The following is an 18,243-nucleotide window of genomic DNA, read 5'->3' as shown; positions in this document are numbered from 1 at the left end:
TGTTCTTCTCTTTTCTTTCCAATTTCAATCTAATAACCTCCTTCCATAGTATATTTTCTGTGTGAATTCCAAATTGCTATTTCTATTCTCTATCAACCCTCTTAACCATTTTGCATCCAATGGGTCACTAAACCATTCAGACTTCTATTTTCCCAAGTTTACCCTTCCCACCCCTTTTTCCCAACCCCTCTCTTCACGCACCTTCTTCCTCCTGCTTTTTCTTCTGGTAATCTTCCTCAGATCATCTTCTTCATCTCCATCTCCTCAATCTACCAAAATACACTCAGATGCAGACTTACGAATCAACCCATCATCTTGCCCTCCACAACAACACACATCAATGGCTCTACCCACTGCTCCTTCCCACTCCCCTGTTCATTGCCATTTTCTGTCACCGGCAACAACCGGCCGACAAACAGCCCCTATCTACTCTACTCTCTCTACCGTTCCTTTCCATTTTTCGTCGCCTTCATCGCCTTCACCAGAATCTCTCTATTTTGACCATCATCGTCTTCACCATCTCTGGAATGGCATCGGCGCCTAGGCCCGCCTCTGTTTTGACCTCCATTTCTTTAACAGTYGGCAATGGCATCGGCGCGWCGAAATCGGTAGATCCYATAACATCTCCTTCCCKACGGCGACAATCCTTAGATCCCATCAACGAAATCGGTAACGTCTCATCCAGGAAAAACATAACCCAAATCCAAAAGTGAGTGAAACCCTAAATCAAAACCACAAAAAGTCTCTTCTGTATTGAAATCAAAATCAAATCATACAACCCAAAAATAAAATCGAGGGTTAAGAACTGTGATAAGAAAAGCACACCCAGATATGATTTTATGTTCATATGCAGTTCCATTATCATGAAGAAGCAGTCAATGGTAACTATTGAGTAGCCAAATTTGGGCAACAACGAGTTGGTTGGGGAAAATTCTGAAATTTGTTAAGGGTTAAAATGGTAATTTGTTGTCATTCAGAGAACAATTACCAAACAACCTTATTTCATTCTGTACTTAACCATTCTGACCTCTTAACTATTTTGTATTAAATCATTCAGCAACTGCCAAACAGCCCTTCAATCATTGCCATTGCTACTACCAGGTAAGATTTTTTGTACTTGCCATGTTCATTTGGTAAGGTAAGTGACTTGGTAAGTGCTTACTGGGTAAGCGTTTAGTAGACAACCTCTTAGTTTCTGAACTCCCGACTTCCCATCCACACTAGCTACAATCCCTACACGACAAAGATCTACTCCTTCCAACCCAAAATAAACGTCCAATATAAAAAAGACACAGTTTTAGAAATATGTGATTATTACATTTTTTAATCAAATAATCTTAATAATAGAGGGCAGTAATGAACTTCTCCACCTCATAATTAGAAGTAGAATTAGAAAGTAGACAGTTACTTTTGAATGCTGACACTTTTATTTGGGACAAACTAAAATAGAGTTGTGGACACTTATTTTGTGACAGATGCATTCAAATAAGAAACTTACAAAAACATGTTGGTATTTGTATAAGGAAATATGCACCATCCAATAACTAGTGGTGTAAATGAGCCGAGTCGAGTCGAGTCGAGTAGTAGGTTAATTGAGTTGAGCTTGAAAAATTAATACCAGGCTCGAGCTCGAGCTCGAATATTTTTTGAGTTATCGAGCTCAAGCTCGATGCTCGTTTATGGGTTCGAACTTCGTGATCGTTTAACTCGTTTATCGGCTTGAGCTCGATAATTTCTATATTTTTGTTGTATGATTAATGAATATATGAGAATGTTCGGCCTGAAAAAGTGTATGCTCGAATGACTCGTCTCGACTCGAAAAATTTAATTTAAGTTTTCGAACGAGCCGAGTCGAACATTAGGGTTATGAAACTTGGCTCGTTAAATTGAAGGAGTTCTATTTTGTGTTCGAGAATTATTAAGCTCGAGCTCTTGTTAAAATAGCTCGAATTGTTTTACACCCTTTTCGATAACCATCCGATTCTTGTGCAGATGTGAATCTATACTTCATCCTGGCCACAACTGCACTGTTCGAATCGAGACAAACAAGACAAATGCTCGACACAAAGGCAAGAAATCTAAGCATTATCCTCGAAACAACATCGTCTACACCTGCCATTTTTGCTCACAACGAAATATCAAAAGAGGAACCCCGAGAAATACATGCCCACCAAAGGCACATAAAAGAGTCCCCGAGCCTGCAAGCTCAACCAATCAGAAAACCCGTAAGACGGTTTCTTTTTTCGATAGGACTAAAAATAACGTTGTTGCAAACACTGTAACCGCTTCGTTGGGGTCCACGGGAGATGACCCCAGGGGTAAAATGGGCATTGCGGAGGTTAAAGATGATCCAGCTGCATCTGGTCCGGGTACCCCGTTGAACACGATGACTTTGCTGGAGTCGAAGATGAAGAAGAGGAATCGATCAGGGGCTAAGAAAACGACGGCATTGGAAAGTGTGACGGAGAAGTCGGTGAACACGTCTAATAGACGGCGGAGAAAATCGTGGAGTAGTTTGAAGGAGATCGCGGAGAGTAACGATAATAACAAAAGGTTGATGAACTTAACAGTTCCATTTTCTATAGGAATTTAAGGTATGTTTGTTAGTAGCTTAATGAGCTTAATGAGACTCACTGCTTATTCAGTCAACAATACAAAATTGTTTGGTAGTGGCTTAATGATATCGAAAGTAGCTTATTCAGTTAGTTTTCAGGGGGAGTTTTATGTCGAGAACCAAGTTTTTTTTTTCTTCCAAACATGTCACGCCCAATTAAAAAACATGCTTCTTTTGCTTATGGTAAAGCCTTTCATGAATAAAAACATTTACAATGTACATAGACAATTTTATCCATACAACGAGAACATTATCAAAATAAGAAAATATGAGAACCGTTAAACTATACGTGATTTGGCATTGAAATCACATGCGAACACAATGCAAAAGCGTGTGGGTCAAAGTTGTGTGGAATCATATGTGATTGTAGTGTAAAATCGCATGTGATTTGATCATTTTCATGTTCTCTTATTTGGTCTGATTTGAACCTCACCATGGTTTCTTAATGAAGGTTTTTTCTTCAACAATTATGTTATATTTTTTTTTCTTCTAAAATACAGTATCAAAAGTCAAAAATCCAAACAAATTACATCTAACTTCAACAGTTATTTTATTTTAACAATTTCAGTATTAATTATGTTATTAAAATATTTCATAAATTTATTATCCAGATATATTTTTAAAAAACTTTATAAACCTCGTTGGTGGAAACAATTAAAATAACTTATCTCTCATCTATATTAAGTTTTAGAGATTTTCTTTTTCAAATTAGAATTTTTTTACCTTAATTTATTTTAATATACATTTTAGTAAAGTTGTTGAAGTAAATAATTAATAAATAATTTTTTAGTATATAATATATAATTAAAATTAATTAATAATTAAATTAAAATTTTATATTAATTATTATTTATTAATAATGAATAGTTATTAATATTTAATGTTTATTTATAATTAACAATAATACATAACAATTAATATTAATAAGAATTATAATTAAAAAATTATTAGTTGTGTATCCGTGCAATGCGGTAGGAGCCGTGAATTTTAACGATTTTAAAGTTTCACTGATTTTATTAGAGAATATTTAACGATGATATAAGTTACACTTGGTCTTTACATATTAATACAATTTGAATAAATAAGATCAGAGTTTCGATTACATTTTATCGATGAAAAAAGTTATATGACAGTTTAAAATCCAATATATTTAAAATCCAGCATGTTTAAACGACTCCACAAATGTATTCGATTTACACCAAGAGCAAATAATCAAGAGATCGAGAGTTCTAGAACAATTGACTGAGGGAACTTTTAATAACTCATGGTGAATATCAGTTTGAATCTCACATTGGGGGATGGGGAGAAGACATAGAGGTATGAGAAGATGAAGACATGAGTGAAAGGTGTCAAAAAGTATCTCAGGAACATGAAAAGAAAAAATAATAATGTGCATTGATAACTTGTACTATATGTCATTTTAATTGTATGTTAATATATTTTAAGATTGAATGCATAAAGCAATAGTACTTAATGTATTATGAGTTATTTTTAAGACTTGTACGACTTTGTGCATAAATGTATAGTACTTTATGCATTAAAAATTATTTTTAAAACTTTTGATAAATCTGCTTTATAAGATAGATTTAAAACTTTGTACATAAATATATAATACTTTATGCATTAAAAATTGTTTTTATTACCTTTGATAAGGTAGGAAGATAATAAACTTATTAAAATATTAAAAGAAATAACGAAATTTGTAAAACTAAATTTCAAATAGCGAGAAGCCGTGAAGCGACTTCCCACCATTAAGCTCTCACCTGGAGAAGATGAGCGACAGACGGTCTCTGTCCTCCTCCGACGACGCCAACCCTCCACCATCACCACCACCAACGACGGACGAAGCTAGGGAATGGAGGAGGAAAAGGAAAATGATCGTTTACGATGAAGAAGATGAAGAAAAAGAAGGGGACCAAGCTTCATCGCCACTGAACAACGACGAGGAAGAAGACGAAGATGACAATGAAGAAGTTGGAGACGACGCGAAGCCAATTGGAAATGTTGTTAGGGTTTCGTGGAAAGGAAAATCGAGAAGGAATCATTTCAAAGGGTTCGAAGCTGATGGCATTTCTTACGAACTGGTGAGTCATTATTATTTGTTTATGATTTGCCCTATTTGATTTCATAAACTGAAAACCTTGATTTTCTATTTGAACTATTGGTGTAGTTCGTGTTTCTACTTCACCAGTTTGCTACTTTTTGTTACAGAGATCAATGTGTTAGTTAGAAGATTTCATATGAAAATCGAAGCCACAACAAAATGGAACCTGCGATTTTGAGGGCAAAATTGTATCTCTCTACAGGAAAAATGGAATATGAAGCATTTATTTCGAATTTCTAGTAATATTATGACCTGAACTGCTCTCAAATGCAATAATCTTGCTGATCTGGTGCAATAACTTGCAGATGCGATTATATATTTCTCTGATGATCGTTTCCCGGTGATCTATTAATATCAGAGAAAATTGCTGTCCAATAGCTTTGTGAATATGCTTTTGCTTCGTTTTTTCTTCATGAAATTATCTGCTTATTCTCTGATCTGCTGATTGCTTTCTTGCTTTTTTGTTGCCTTTGCGGATCTGGTACTACATTGTTGTTGATAGCACATAAAAGTATAATTATGATCTGAAAATTTTATGTTGCTTTGTTTATGGTTCATCACACACAAAAAGCAGAGAAGTAAAAAAATATAACTCCTGGCCTATCCGAATGGCCACATAATTGCATTTGCCAGTGAAGAATCATTCCAATCAGCTGTTTATGAAGATTCTAGGTGTAAAATTTGTTGTAAATGAAAAAGGTTACACCAAATTTGGTGTCCCTTAGAGCATCTCCAACCATCCGGCAAAACTTCAATTTTGCCGGTGATTCCTTTCCAACCGACCACCAAAATCTGGTATTTTTGCCGGTTCTTCAAATTGCATGGCAATAATGGCGTGTAGATTTTCAACCGGAAAACCCCTAGGCCCACGGATTTGGTGATCATTTTCATGTGGCCCAAAAATTTGGTGTTTTTAGAGTGTGATTGGAGTTTGAGGTGTTATCTTTTGGCGGCAAATTTGGTATTTGGTGTAAGATTTGGTGTCCGCGTTGGAGATGGTCTAAGACACTCTTCTATGAAACGGTGACACCCAATTCTTAACCTAACCAAACGAATTTGAGTAAATCTTACACGAAAATAAGGGCTGCAAAAGGGTAAGATGTACACAGTTCTTTTCCAATGGATAGAGAGGCTATTTCTAGGGAAACTCTGGCCCATGAAAAAGGTTTTGCATCAAAAGTTGGATATCTTACGGTATCCCGAAACTATATCTGTTATACTCCTATACTTGTATATCTCTTATGCTCTAATGGTTGTATCAGATTCATAAATGTAATATAAACCATCAAGGATTTGTGGATCAAAGTCTTTTAGGAACGTTTTGTTGTTGGGGTCCCACGTCAGCTAGATTTGTACCATTTCTCTTCCTTAATGTTGGAACTTCCTCTGCTCTTCAAGGGATCTTTTGGAGAATAATCTAACGGTATTCCATATATACTCACATGATATCAAAACCAATGTCTACCACTTTAGGGACTAGACACTCTCAGATAGTCTTTGACCGTCTAGTCCCTGTTGGAGGGGGCATGTTGGAGTCCCATATCGAGTTGTACCATTTCTTCTCCTTATATGTTGGAACCCCTCTCTCTCTCTCTCCCCCCCCCCCTAAAGGACACTTTTAGAGAGTCATCGAATAAGGTTCCACGTATTCTTGTTTAGTCGGCTTTTCTTTTTGTTGCACGAAAGCATTTTTGTACAGATCTATTAAGTGCAGTATAATTGTTTCAGTGAGCAAAGTATTATTTATTCTTTGAACGTGCAGGAGGATACTGTGCTTGTAAGTCCTGAAGAATATAGCATGAACTTGAGGCCCTCTGTTGCCATAATTAGGGTATTTCACTTTCTCCAACTCTTTCTGTACATGAAAATTACCTGGAAAGAGGAAAGTTCAGTTGCAAACCTGGTTTCCCTTGTCCGTTTATGAATAATGAACGTGAATTTTTTACAACATTCATTATGAATGATACACTATTCATGATGAATATCCCATGAATGTCTGGGACACGTGGGACACCCTTGTCTCTCCACTGGCTCACAAAGGAAGTTAGTTCGCAACTGAATCTGACCCTACCTGAAAATCTACTTTTATCGCGAATCGCTGCAAAATAGACCAGATATTTGACTTTGGACATTAGTTGCAAGTCTAAAATGCGACAAAGTTTGCGTTAGTTTCTATTTAATAGAACAAACATACATGTATGTTTCCTACCCATTTTGACCGGTTGGCGGTAGATCTTGTAACTGTTATTTACCTAGTTGTCAAGTTTTATTACAAAAACAAAAATTCCACATGAAAATCAACCGATTCCACACAGGCTGAAAACCCGCTTATCAGATAAAATGGGTACAGAATAGGAAGAATTGAACATTTATTACACCGTCAAATCCCATTTATTTTAGTATTTTACTGATATTCTCTGTTATAAAGCAGTTATTTCATTCTGTATGCAGGACATTACTGCAACGGAAGATGGGTTCGTTACCGTGACTGGACGCAGGTTTTATTGGCCTCATATGGCAGAAAAGGAACCCGGTGGAACTTGGGAATCCAGTGAAGCACGGGAACTGTTCTATAGTTTCAATAAGAGCGAGTTCCGAGCTGATAATGTTATGCACAAGTGTCGGGTGCACTTTATTCCACCAAACAAAAAGATCCCGAGTTCTAAGGAACATCCCGGTTTTATAGTTCGAAAGATCTACGATGCGAAATCTAAGAAACTCTCCGAGTTACTGGACAATGATTATGAAGACTTCAGGAAACGTGAAATCGATGTGCTTGTTCAGAAAACAGTTACCCGAATCCCGGATTGGGAAGAAGAGATCAGATCAGGAGCTAAGGAAGCAATGTCGTCCCGAAAGACCGTCTGAATCCAGTAAGTCGAAAATTACTTTTAACAATGAAATTGCATTAACATATAGTAGTATTCACTTGGGTTGGTTTAGTTTGATCTGATTTATAGGGTATGGTATTTGACTCTTGTGGAAACTTTGCTAGAAAAGGAAGTCTTGGAATTTGAATGGACAAAAGATCACTTTTTGCATATTCCTATATGACACCAATCAGGCAAGTTCCAGCTAGAGATGGGTAAATGGGTCTGGTCTGGTCCGGGATCGACTTAGGACCAACCCGGTCCGGGACCGGTTATAGGTAAGTGTATTTGATTGAAAACCAATTATAAAACTATAATAAAATGTATTTTTTTAAGTATATTTGATTGACCTAATTAGATATTTTAAAATGTATTAGAATAACATTAAAGTATTTTTAAAATTTATCAAAAAGAAATTTTTAAATATATATATAATGTTTTTTTTAATATAGGACCGGTTTGGACCCAACCCGGTACCAGGTAAAGCGTTACAACTTACAAATACCTTTAATTGGATCTTAATATTTTCGATGGAACCGGGACCGACCGATAAAAATGGCTATTTTCATTAATTTTGCTTATATAAATTATCTATAAAATTATTATATTCTAAATCATAACAAATAAATCATTACCACAAGTAAAATTATCACGAATATCTATTTAATATAAAATATTAAAACAAACCTTAAATGACATTTTGTTTATAAATAAATATTATATATAAAAATAGTTATTTTTAAATTAATAAAAATATAATTAAGGTGACACGTGGCATTTTAATTTAAAATATTATTATTTTATTCGGTATTAAAAAATGACGAAAGCTAATCACCGACAAGAAAGGGTTTATAGCTCAGTGGTAGAGCATTTGACTGCAGATCAAGAGGTCACCGGTTCGAACCCGGTTGGGCCCTTCTTTATTTTTTCTTTCTATATTCTATTTATAAGTTTGAGTGAATTACACTAGTGAACCCTGTGGTTTATTCAAATTTTGGATTTGGTCTTTAAAACAAACTATCTACATTGATCTTTTCCAACTTTTCAAATTCATAACATTTAAGATCCCCATAACCCTGTGGTCTATTAAGAGTTAGCCCCCGAACCGTTAAGAGGTAAATCTTGTTTGGTAAAAAAAAAAATCTGCCTCTTAATGGTTCTAAAACCCTCTGAATGATTTTGTATCTTGAATCTTCCTTAACCATTAAGAGCCCTAATTTCATTGTACACAATTACCAAACAATTATATTTCATTTTGCACTATATCATGAGAGTCTCTTAATCATTCTGACCACTTAATCATTCTGCACCAAATCATACAGCAATTGTCAAACAACCCCTTAACATCATCAGTTAGCAACAATTAAGACGGACAAATCAGTTTTGGAGTAAACTAACAAGGACCAAAACTGTAATACACTTTAAAATTAATTGTGATTCTTGTTTTTATTTTGATTATTATATCAATCTAATTGTTGTAGATTGTTAACAATTATTTGATAATTCAATTTAATAATGTCTCATGATATTTTAGCTGTTGGAACAATATATGTTTGTCTAGACTCTGTTGGAGGGGACATCTTAGCATATGCAAACCTATTAAGCCTTTAGCAGGGTTCCATGCCCCCACTCAACTTATTTTCGTAAGTAGAATTGTTTGTGAGGTATAAAAGATGTACCCACAAAACTTTGAGGAGTACTTTCAGATATTAGAAAATATAAGAAACATCAACCAAAAGCCAGTAAAAACTCCAAATGTAGAAAAGGCAATGTAAATTGACATTTTAGTCCTCCATCAAAATAAATATCCACCAAATATTTTGTATTAACATAATTAAAAAGGTCATTACTTTCCCTCTAAACAAGGGTAAACATGTCATTAGTCATTACACCACCCCTAAGTAAAACAAACCAATTTCACCAAAAAAAAAGTATTCCAAAGAATGCTTCATAAATTAAACAAATCAAATCCTTTTCAAGTTTTCATCTTCTTTCACCATCAATAAAACTCCAGTTTTTCTGCAGATCTGGTTTTCGGTGTCGTTTTTTGGTATTCCATCAATATATATGCGTCTAAACTTACGATCAAGAAGCGTTCTGTTTCTCTTCAAGAACCGAGCCTTCTCTGAGTGCGATTTGTGCTTCGTTTTCCCTCCCCAATGCAAATAGAGCAGCAGCTTGTAAGTAGGACGCAATATGCCAAATCGGGGATATAACTTGTGCTTGAACGGCATCGTTGAGCGCTTCTTGCGGCGTTTCGTTCATGAGATGTGACAAACTTCGGCGTGCAAAGACTGTTGGAGATACCATGGTTCCGACTTCTATAAACTGCATCCAAGAAAATGCATATGGTTTTAGAAAATGAACTGAAGGGAAAGACGAGATATTTTATTGAATGTGTCCGTGTATATATATATATATAGGGTTGGGTTCAAGTGAGAAGAAGAGTTAAGGTGAGAAACGTAAGAAAGATCCCCGCCCTTGGATACACATTAGGATGAGATGCACTTGATCAATTCCCGTGATAAGCGCAATTCATGGGTAGGCAAGAAATTAAAACTTAAAAGTGATCAAGGGTCCAGATCTCTTCTTACGCTTCTCACCTTAACTCTCCTTTTCACATGATCCTTCGCCATATGATATATATATATATATATATACAGAGAGAGAGAGAGAGAGAGAGAGATGAAGGATCGTGTGAGAATAGAAGTGAAGATGAGAAGTGTAAGAAGGGATTTGGACCCTTGATCACTTTTAATCCCAAAACAACACATGAATTGCGCTTTGTAAGAGAATTGATCTACTGCTTCTCTTCAATTAGGATTGATACAAGGTGGAGGTCTCTTCTTAACCTTCTCACCATAACTTTCATTCTCATCAGAACCCAACACACATACACATGTGTGAGTGTGTATATATATATTAGGGAGAGAGAGAGGATGAAAAACTGAAAACACCCTAAACCGTTCATCTGTATTGTATACACATATGTATACAAGTAAGTGAAAACGTTTCTTGGTTTCTATGCATGTGCGCATAACTGGAAAAATTATTTACAAGTTACTTGTATGCACATGTGCATACGATGAATGTTTACTAGGGTGTTAGTTTTTTAATTTTTTGCGATTTTTCCCTGAACCTGACCCTATATGTGTGTGTGTGTGTAACATGTGTAAGATAAGGCTAGGAGTAGGTTCATTTGAGAACCATGCAAACCAAATATTCACGATGAATATCATGAATGATGAAAATGCATGATATTCATGAAGATTAATGTTCATGAATATTTAGGTATATTCATCATCGTAAATTTATATAAAAAGGGTATTTTCGTAATTCATTTAAATGGTTTTTTCAATTTGCACAACTCCATAAAGCAAGTCTATCAAGCCAACCCAAGACACAGGTCCACACAAGCCCAGTGAATGTTTCTCATTTGACAAAATTTCGGGAGAAAATTACCTATTTGCCCATCCTTAACATTAGAAATACTAAAGGTGGTATTTTTGATCCACAAGATTCCCCTATTTTGTTAGGGTATTATAGACATTTGACTAACAATCAAAAAAAATCGCTCCGATGTCGCATGTTTAATGGGATAAAAGAAGCATTATCCTACTTGAGGAAAGTCCATTTAGCAACCGTAAATATTTCGAGATCCGTGAGAATCAACTATGCATGATTTATTCACAATAAATATACCCAAATGAATAGTTGGTTCTCACAGTTCTCAAATGAACTATTCACGATGAATATACCTAAAGATTCTAAAAGGATTAACTTCTAAAAGAGACCAAGAAACCTGTGTATAGAAGTCTATCGCGGCTTTGAAATCTTTATGGCGAAATGCCGAGTCCCCTTTCTTCTTAGAGTTCAACGTGTCCTGTATTTGATTAGTCCACATCTGGAACGAGAGCTGCAAGCCATTAAAACGATCAACCATCATGAGCAACTCTACCAAGAGAAACTTGTGTTATTATTGTAGTTTCAAGGAAATATACGGTTGCTAAATATTTTACGCCCCCGCTTGGATTTTTTTTTTGTATCCGTCTCTGAATACCACAAAAAAATCATAAAACAAACCTCAGTTGCCGCACCCTCGTCATCTTTGTACCCCAACTTCTCCAAGATTTCGTGTATAAACGTCAAATCCCTTCTTAAGCAGGCTTCTCCGAGTGGGGTTAAAGGCATAGCCGAGCCACCTTGTGGAATGCCCATTAATACATGAGAAGGCACCTGCATTATTATTACATAATAATGTAAATAAAACGTCGGTTTTACATGCGTTCTTTGTAGACCATTAAACTTATCGAAATGGGCATGCATTACCTCGGTTTCCTTCTGTAACGGAATTAAAGCGGTAACCAATGACCTTGGATTTGGTCGTTCACGTGGCTCGTATTGCAAACATCTTGAAGCTAAGCGTACTAATTCGGTTCCGTCATCGTTAGAGAATTGACCTTCCAAGCATGAGTCCGTAAGCATTTGAAGATTCCGGTCTCTTATAAGATCAAGGGCCTGATGAATTAAAATAGTATTAGTTAACGTCCAAAACGCCCTTCAACAATTCAAAACGAGAAAGGATCTTGTTGACAAAGAACAATCCCGTCAATAATTTGTAAAGATGTTCGAATCACATATACTCTCTCCGTTTCAAAATAAGTGTCCAGTTTCAAAGTGCATACTTTCCAATTCTACCCTTAAGTATTATATCGAGGAATTAATCACTCCCTTTAGTATTAAGGGTATAATGGTCATTTAGTTAACTAAAAGTGTAATATTTACACATTTCTAAAATCGTGAGCCTTTTTCATTGTGAGCAGTTATTTTGGGACGGAGGGAGCAAAATAAGTGTCCACTTTCGAAGTAAGTGCATACTTTTCAATTCCACCCTTAATTATTAGATTCAGAAATTCATTAATCCCATTAATATTAAGGGTATAATGGTCATTGAGTTAACTAAAAATGTGATATTTACACATTTCTAAAACTGTGCGCCTTTTCCATTCTGAATAGTTATTTTGGGAGGGAGCAAAATAAGTGTCCACTTTCAAATTAAGTGCATACTTTCCAATTCTACCCTTTAAATATTAGATTGAGAAATTCATTACTCCCTCTACTATTAAGGGTATAGTGGTCATTGAGTTAAACTATAAGTGTAACATTTACACATTTCTAAGATTGTGCGCCTTTTTCATTGTCAGCAGTTATTTTGGGATGGAAGGAGCAAGTAATTTAACGTGAAACGTTGCCAGCTTGGTACAAACACATATTCAAAGATTACGGGTGAGGGTACATACATGGCTAGGCGGAATGTGTTTCCCGCTTAAAAGATCAAGCAAAAGGGTGCCGAAACTATATATCACACTTTCCGGTGTTACCCTCCCTACACACAAGATTCAAGAAAAAATAAACCGTTACAGGAAAAAATATATCAAGAATTCAAGATCACGCTAGTTTCTTTACAAACCAAACCAAACCAAACCAAACAAACTCGGTATATCCCACTCAAAAAAATACAGTCTCCGGGCGGGCAGGCCCCTGGAGGGGGAAGAGGGCGGATGTACACAGACATGTCCTCTGCCCCAAAAAGTAGAACGTGTGATGAAACTAAAAAAATCATGTTCTCACCTAAGAAATTTGTTATCCATATACAAGTTATAAACTCTTATCATTTAGGGTGCGTTTGGTACACTGAACAATACAGAACAAGGATCACTGTTCCATGTTTGGCAGAACTTTTTATGTGGAACAAAGTGGAACAGACGTGCTCCACCCCCACCCCATCGAATAAGGTGGAATAGACTTACATTTTACCAATTTAACCTCAAAATAAAACATAATTCTCTTCTAAAACAACAAATACGCCACCTTTTTACATTTTATTCATTCTTTAAATTTTATTTATTGTATTTATGCTCTTAAACTTTCACTTTACCGTCCTCAAAATATTATTTTAATACAGTTTCTACATTTTGGTTAATTTATTAACTATTAATAATATAGAAAATAATATAGAAAATGTATAAAATTAAAATTAAAAACTACATGAATTTTTTATTTTGGTGTCACTTTAATAACCTTGACGAAAACTTTCTAATGATATATTTCATTATAAAAATACTTATTTTATTCTAATATAATTAAATTATACAAATTAATCAAAATAATAAACAACTCATTAGAGGTAAACTGATCGTTTTATCTGTTCCGTCATGTGCAATTTTGTCCTACCAAACGCTGAACAACTGTTCTCTCCTGGATACTAAACGCACCCTTAGGGTAGAGACAAGGTATGCGTACATCCTACCCCTAGACCTCAGCTCTGTGTGAGATATAGCCTCCCTTAAGGATGGTGATTTTGCCCCGACCTGATGGGGAACCCGACCAGTAGACTCAAACCAGAGACGGGGCCGGCGCCGGGGGATGTTACTCAAACCGGGGTCGGGGATCTCCAGTAGACTCAAACTAACGAATATTATTCATGGGGTTTGACTGGGATCAGTCCGGGGTTTGACCAAGGACGAGATGTTAATCCCCGTACCCGCCGGGGAACGAGACCGGGCCGGGGGCCATTACTAAAAGCCGGGGCTGGAGCTGGGGATTACAAAACCCGCCCCATCCCGGCCCCGTTGCCATGCCTAGCCTCCCTACCCTTAGGGGTAGTGGCAAGGTATGCTTACATCTCCCCCCGGCGCTCCCCTACCTCTATGTGGGATATACTGGGTTGGTTTGTTTTGGTTTGGTTTATACATGTCATGATTAAGAAAGTCGATACCAGTTCTCAGATACTCGGGAGGGGTAAACGCCAAGTTTGTGCTGTAACTCTTTCCGTCCCTGCTATTCTTCATCAACCCAAAGCAAGATAGTCTTGGATTTGCATCCTGCAACGTGTTTTAACGAAAACCACATACATAAAATTACGATCATCAAGAAAATTAACCGACAACCACACAAAAGCAACACGAAAAGGCGGAAACATACGTCACCGAAGACTATTCGATAGGCGTTAAGATCATGGTAAAGAGCACGTCCTTTGCTTGTACAATATTCTAGAGCTTCCGCAAGATATAAAGCCACCCGTAATCGCATTGCCCATTTCATCGGTTGTGTTTCCCCTGTTTCAAGAATTGCAAAAAAGATCCAAGCTTTTTTACTTGAATGCCCTCCCGTTAATTCAATTGAAAACGTTATCTTGTTTACCAACTTACAATGAAATAGGTGCTTTGCAAGTGTCTCGTGTGGCATAAATTCAGCAACAAGTAATCTTTCATCGCCTTCACTACAACAACCGAGCAAATTGGCTAATCGAGGGCTTCGGAGTTGACCAACCGTTTTTGCTTCTTCCTGTCGTAATACATAAAGGAAGTTGAATTTATCTGAAAAAATACGCGCTTTGAGCTCAACCAATAAAAACCCATACACAATTCTAGTTCAGGTAACCAAAATACGCGCTTTGGGATCACACTTTATGCGGAAAAACCATCGTGCTTGTGGAAAAGCGAAAAAGAACGTTATGGTTTCCAAGAACGGGTGGTTTTGGACAAATTGCGGAAATGTAAAAGCTCAAAAATACCAATTCTCCGCACTGCTTAATTCAACATCTTCACAGTACAATGGTTGGTTTGAAACAAAAAGCCAAGCCCAATAGTTCAAAAAAATTGGTAAATTACTAAACTAACCATGTCAGTTTAAAACCCTAAAGCTTACCAAAATTCATTCACTCGCTTATCTCACTCTCGCTCGTCAAGTCCTCTTTGGGTGCGTTTGGTACACTGAACATGACATAACAAAACAAGGATCACTGTTCCACGCTTGACCAGACTTTTTTATGGAACAGAGTGGAACACGTGGAGCAGACGTGTTCCACCCCCACCTCCAGAACAAGGTGAAACAGACCTATATTTTACCAATATAACCTCAAAATAATTCCTTAATTCTCTTCTAAACCATCAAATACACCTCCCTCTTTATATTTTATTCATTCTTTCAATTTTATTTATTGTATTTTATGTTTTTTAAACTCACTTTACCGTCCCCAAAATATTGTTTTTATATGGTTTCTATATGTTGGTTAATTGATGTAATTTATTAAATATTAGTAACAATAAAATAATATAGAAAATGTATAAAATAAAAATTGGAAACTACATAAACTTTTTATGTTGGTGTCACTTTAATCGTCTTGATGAAAATTTTCTAATGATATATTTTGTAACAAAAATATTTACTTTATTATAATTTATTAAAAAAATAAATTAATCAAAAGATATGAAAGATATAAACAACTCGTTATGGGTAAATTGGTCATTTTGTTTGTTATGCCCTGTCCAGCTTTGTCTTACCAAACGCTGAACAACTATTCTATCTTGTCCTTTAAGCACACCTTTGTGTACCAAACGCACCGTCACAAATTTGTATGTCTACAGCCTAAATCAAACTCCGTAGCCAACACAATTTTATGAATAAGAACATGCGGAATAGAACTTTATATATGTATTTACCAAAAACTGCCTCGAATCAGGCCAAGCAGCTCTATTAAACCGTTTGACGGCAATTCGCCTCTGGTTTTCCAACTTCCCTTTGTACACCACATTAGGGGCTTTCTCCCCGTGTTCAGAAACAATATTCTCGACTGCAAATCCAGATGTCGCTGTCCTAAGCTGTTCAACAGAGAATTCACGAAACAGAGGCAAATCGCTTGCCTCCCCCGGCTCGTTTTCTGAAAAACCAACAATCATCATAAGCACATAAAATAAGCCATTTTCTTATATAAACCAAACCGAACGAGCCCAGTATATCCCATCCAAAGGTGTTGGTTTTCCATTAAGTTCTGTATGGATAAAGCTATCTGTGTGGATTAGTTTGTCTATATTGATTGGGAAGGTTTTTGTTTGGGAGGGTTTTCTCATAAGATGGAATGAGCATGTTTTTAGTTGGGAATAACGGATAAAAACTTGGCTTTCTGCATAAAGCTCCCCCTATAAGCTTACTGAATAAGCCACTTTCTATATCATTAAGCCACTACCAAACATTCATGTATAGACAGTATAGTTGAGCGAATAAGCTACGAGTCCCATTAAGCTCATTAAGCTGCTAACAAACAGGTCCTTAGGGGCAGTTTGGATAGTTTTCCATTAAGTTCTGTATGAGTAAAGTTGTCTGTGTGGATTAATCTGTCTATATAAATTGGGGAGGTTTTTGTTTGGGAAGTTTTTTTATAGATGAAATGAGCATGTTTTTTAATTGGGAAGGGCTGGTTTGGAAAAAGCTTTGGCTTTCTGCATAAAGCTCCCCCTTAGAAACTTACTGAACAAGCCACTTCCTATATCATTAAGCCACTACCAAACAGTCACGTATAGCTGACCGAATGAGTTGGGAGTCCCATTAAGCTCATTAAAATGCTAACTAACAAGCCCTAAGATGTATGTAAACCTAGCCTCTACCTCAAGAGTAGAGCGACCGTTTCCGTGAAGACCCCCAGCTTGTGGAAAGTGTGCAAAAACGAAGAACGCATACAAGATACCATTAAAAAAGCTAGTTACGGTTAAGCAATAACATACCCACATGACGAGCTCCGACTACCACTCCATCTTGTTCAGTATCGCAACACGAACACATTCTAGAAAACTCGCACCCCATGATTTCAAATATCGGTCAGCAGCTGACGCCTACTCGAAATCTTTAAAATTTTCTTGATAACAAAGCTTCAGAAACAGTCAATCCAGCTTCTCAAACACTTGGAAACTCCACTTCTTCCCACCATTAAACATCAAAAACACCTAATAATTTGCATTGCAATATGAGCCAACTGTTAACTCCCAGTTCTTGTAATCCTCCAAGATTCGAAAACAATCAAGAACACACACAAATTCAACAATTAACATATCAAAATTTATCAAGAATCAAAGCTTTTTTCGTACTCGAACTCTCCAAAACAACACCAATTTGCAAAATCTCAACAAATGCATCCATAAACTCCATTGATATCCATAAATGTAGCATGCCCATCAAGAAAACCCTTAAATTAGCAGTAACCAATTACAGGAATCTTATTAGGGTTTCAAACTTTAAGAACCCAATTCCTAAAATGCTCCTAAATTTACAGAAATTAGATAATGAAGTGGCGAAAAAGATTCAAAACCCAGAAGTTTCTGCCACTTAAAACCTCCGAATCAACATCGGTTCGCATCCATTAACTTGATTGATCTACAAATTTCATTATTCATCGATGAATGCAACATTTAAACAAAAAACAACCTTGTAATTAGCAGTAATCAGCTACAAGAAACTTGTAATTAGGGCTTCAAAGATGAAACCCATGTCAGTACAGCTTCAAAGCTTCCGATCAAACAACACCAAGTTCAAGAAATTGGATCGAATCAAAACCAAATATGAGTAAACATCAAGAAATCTTTCGAACCTTTGGTTCAAATTAGATGAGCGGCGGCTGTGGATTCTCTCGGACCCAGTTGGGTCAAAGGGAGAAATGGGTCTTCCAAGATTCTCTTTCTTTTGTTGAATGGATGGATCAAAGATGAAGAAAAGGAAGACAGAAGTTGGGTTGAAATGGGAAAATCTTGATATAATTGTGTATGAAGATCCCTTTTGGCATTCAAGTGTGCACACGATTACTCATTTCAACTTTCCACCGA

The 18,243-nt window shown here is 36.3% G+C and overlaps 3 protein-coding genes and 1 non-coding gene across 6 annotated transcripts in view; 3 read left to right on the top strand and 1 right to left on the bottom strand.

Annotated features, from left to right (window-relative positions):
- Positions 1-2,697, top strand: part of LOC112529869 — a 10,803-nt gene extending 8,106 nt beyond the window's left edge. Inside the window, exon 3 of the mRNA XM_025141292.1 lies at positions 1,993-2,697. Within this exon, the coding sequence (XP_024997060.1) occupies positions 1,993-2,593 (601 nt within the window). The 3' untranslated portion in view covers positions 2,594-2,697. The remainder of the gene's footprint in view (positions 1-1,992) is intronic.
- Positions 2,698-4,324: 1,627 nt separating this feature from the next.
- On the top strand, positions 4,325-7,586 carry LOC112529564. Its single transcript, XM_025140886.1, has 3 exons — positions 4,325-4,698; positions 6,481-6,549; positions 7,170-7,586. The coding sequence occupies exons 1-3, from the start codon at positions 4,387-4,389 to the stop codon at positions 7,584-7,586; spliced, it is 798 nt and encodes a 265-aa protein (XP_024996654.1). The 5' UTR covers positions 4,325-4,386.
- An 847-nt stretch (positions 7,587-8,433) lies between these two features.
- TRNAC-GCA lies at positions 8,434-8,505 on the top strand. Its single transcript has one exon. It is a non-coding gene; the product is annotated as a tRNA-Cys (tRNA).
- Positions 8,506-9,385: 880 nt separating this feature from the next.
- LOC112529301 (serine/threonine-protein kinase BSK7) lies at positions 9,386-18,211 on the bottom strand. 3 transcript variants are annotated; one of them, XM_025140517.1, is made up of 11 exons: positions 18,012-18,209; positions 17,152-17,370; positions 16,093-16,310; positions 14,800-14,935; positions 14,573-14,706; positions 14,367-14,472; positions 12,889-12,974; positions 11,918-12,106; positions 11,672-11,824; positions 11,391-11,504; positions 9,386-9,916 (listed from the first exon to the last, which is right to left on the bottom strand). In XM_025140517.1, the coding sequence occupies exons 2-11, from the start codon at positions 17,228-17,230 to the stop codon at positions 9,674-9,676; spliced, it is 1,458 nt and encodes a 485-aa protein (XP_024996285.1). In that variant the 5' UTR covers positions 17,231-17,370; positions 18,012-18,209; the 3' UTR covers positions 9,386-9,673. The 3 variants fall into 3 exon arrangements, with proteins under 3 accessions (XP_024996285.1, XP_024996284.1, XP_024996286.1); XM_025140516.1 differs by having other exon boundaries at positions 11,672-12,106; positions 18,012-18,211; XM_025140518.1 differs by lacking the exons at positions 17,152-17,370; positions 18,012-18,209 and having other exon boundaries at positions 14,800-14,967; positions 16,093-16,142.
- Between the last annotated feature and the right edge of the window lie 32 nt (positions 18,212-18,243).

This window comes from Cynara cardunculus (genome assembly GCF_001531365.2).
Source record: "Cynara cardunculus var. scolymus isolate 2C chromosome LG 16, CcrdV1, whole genome shotgun sequence".
Lineage (NCBI taxonomy): Eukaryota > Viridiplantae > Streptophyta > Magnoliopsida > Asterales > Asteraceae > Cynara > Cynara cardunculus.
This window is presented reverse-complemented; position numbering and strand designations above follow the sequence as displayed.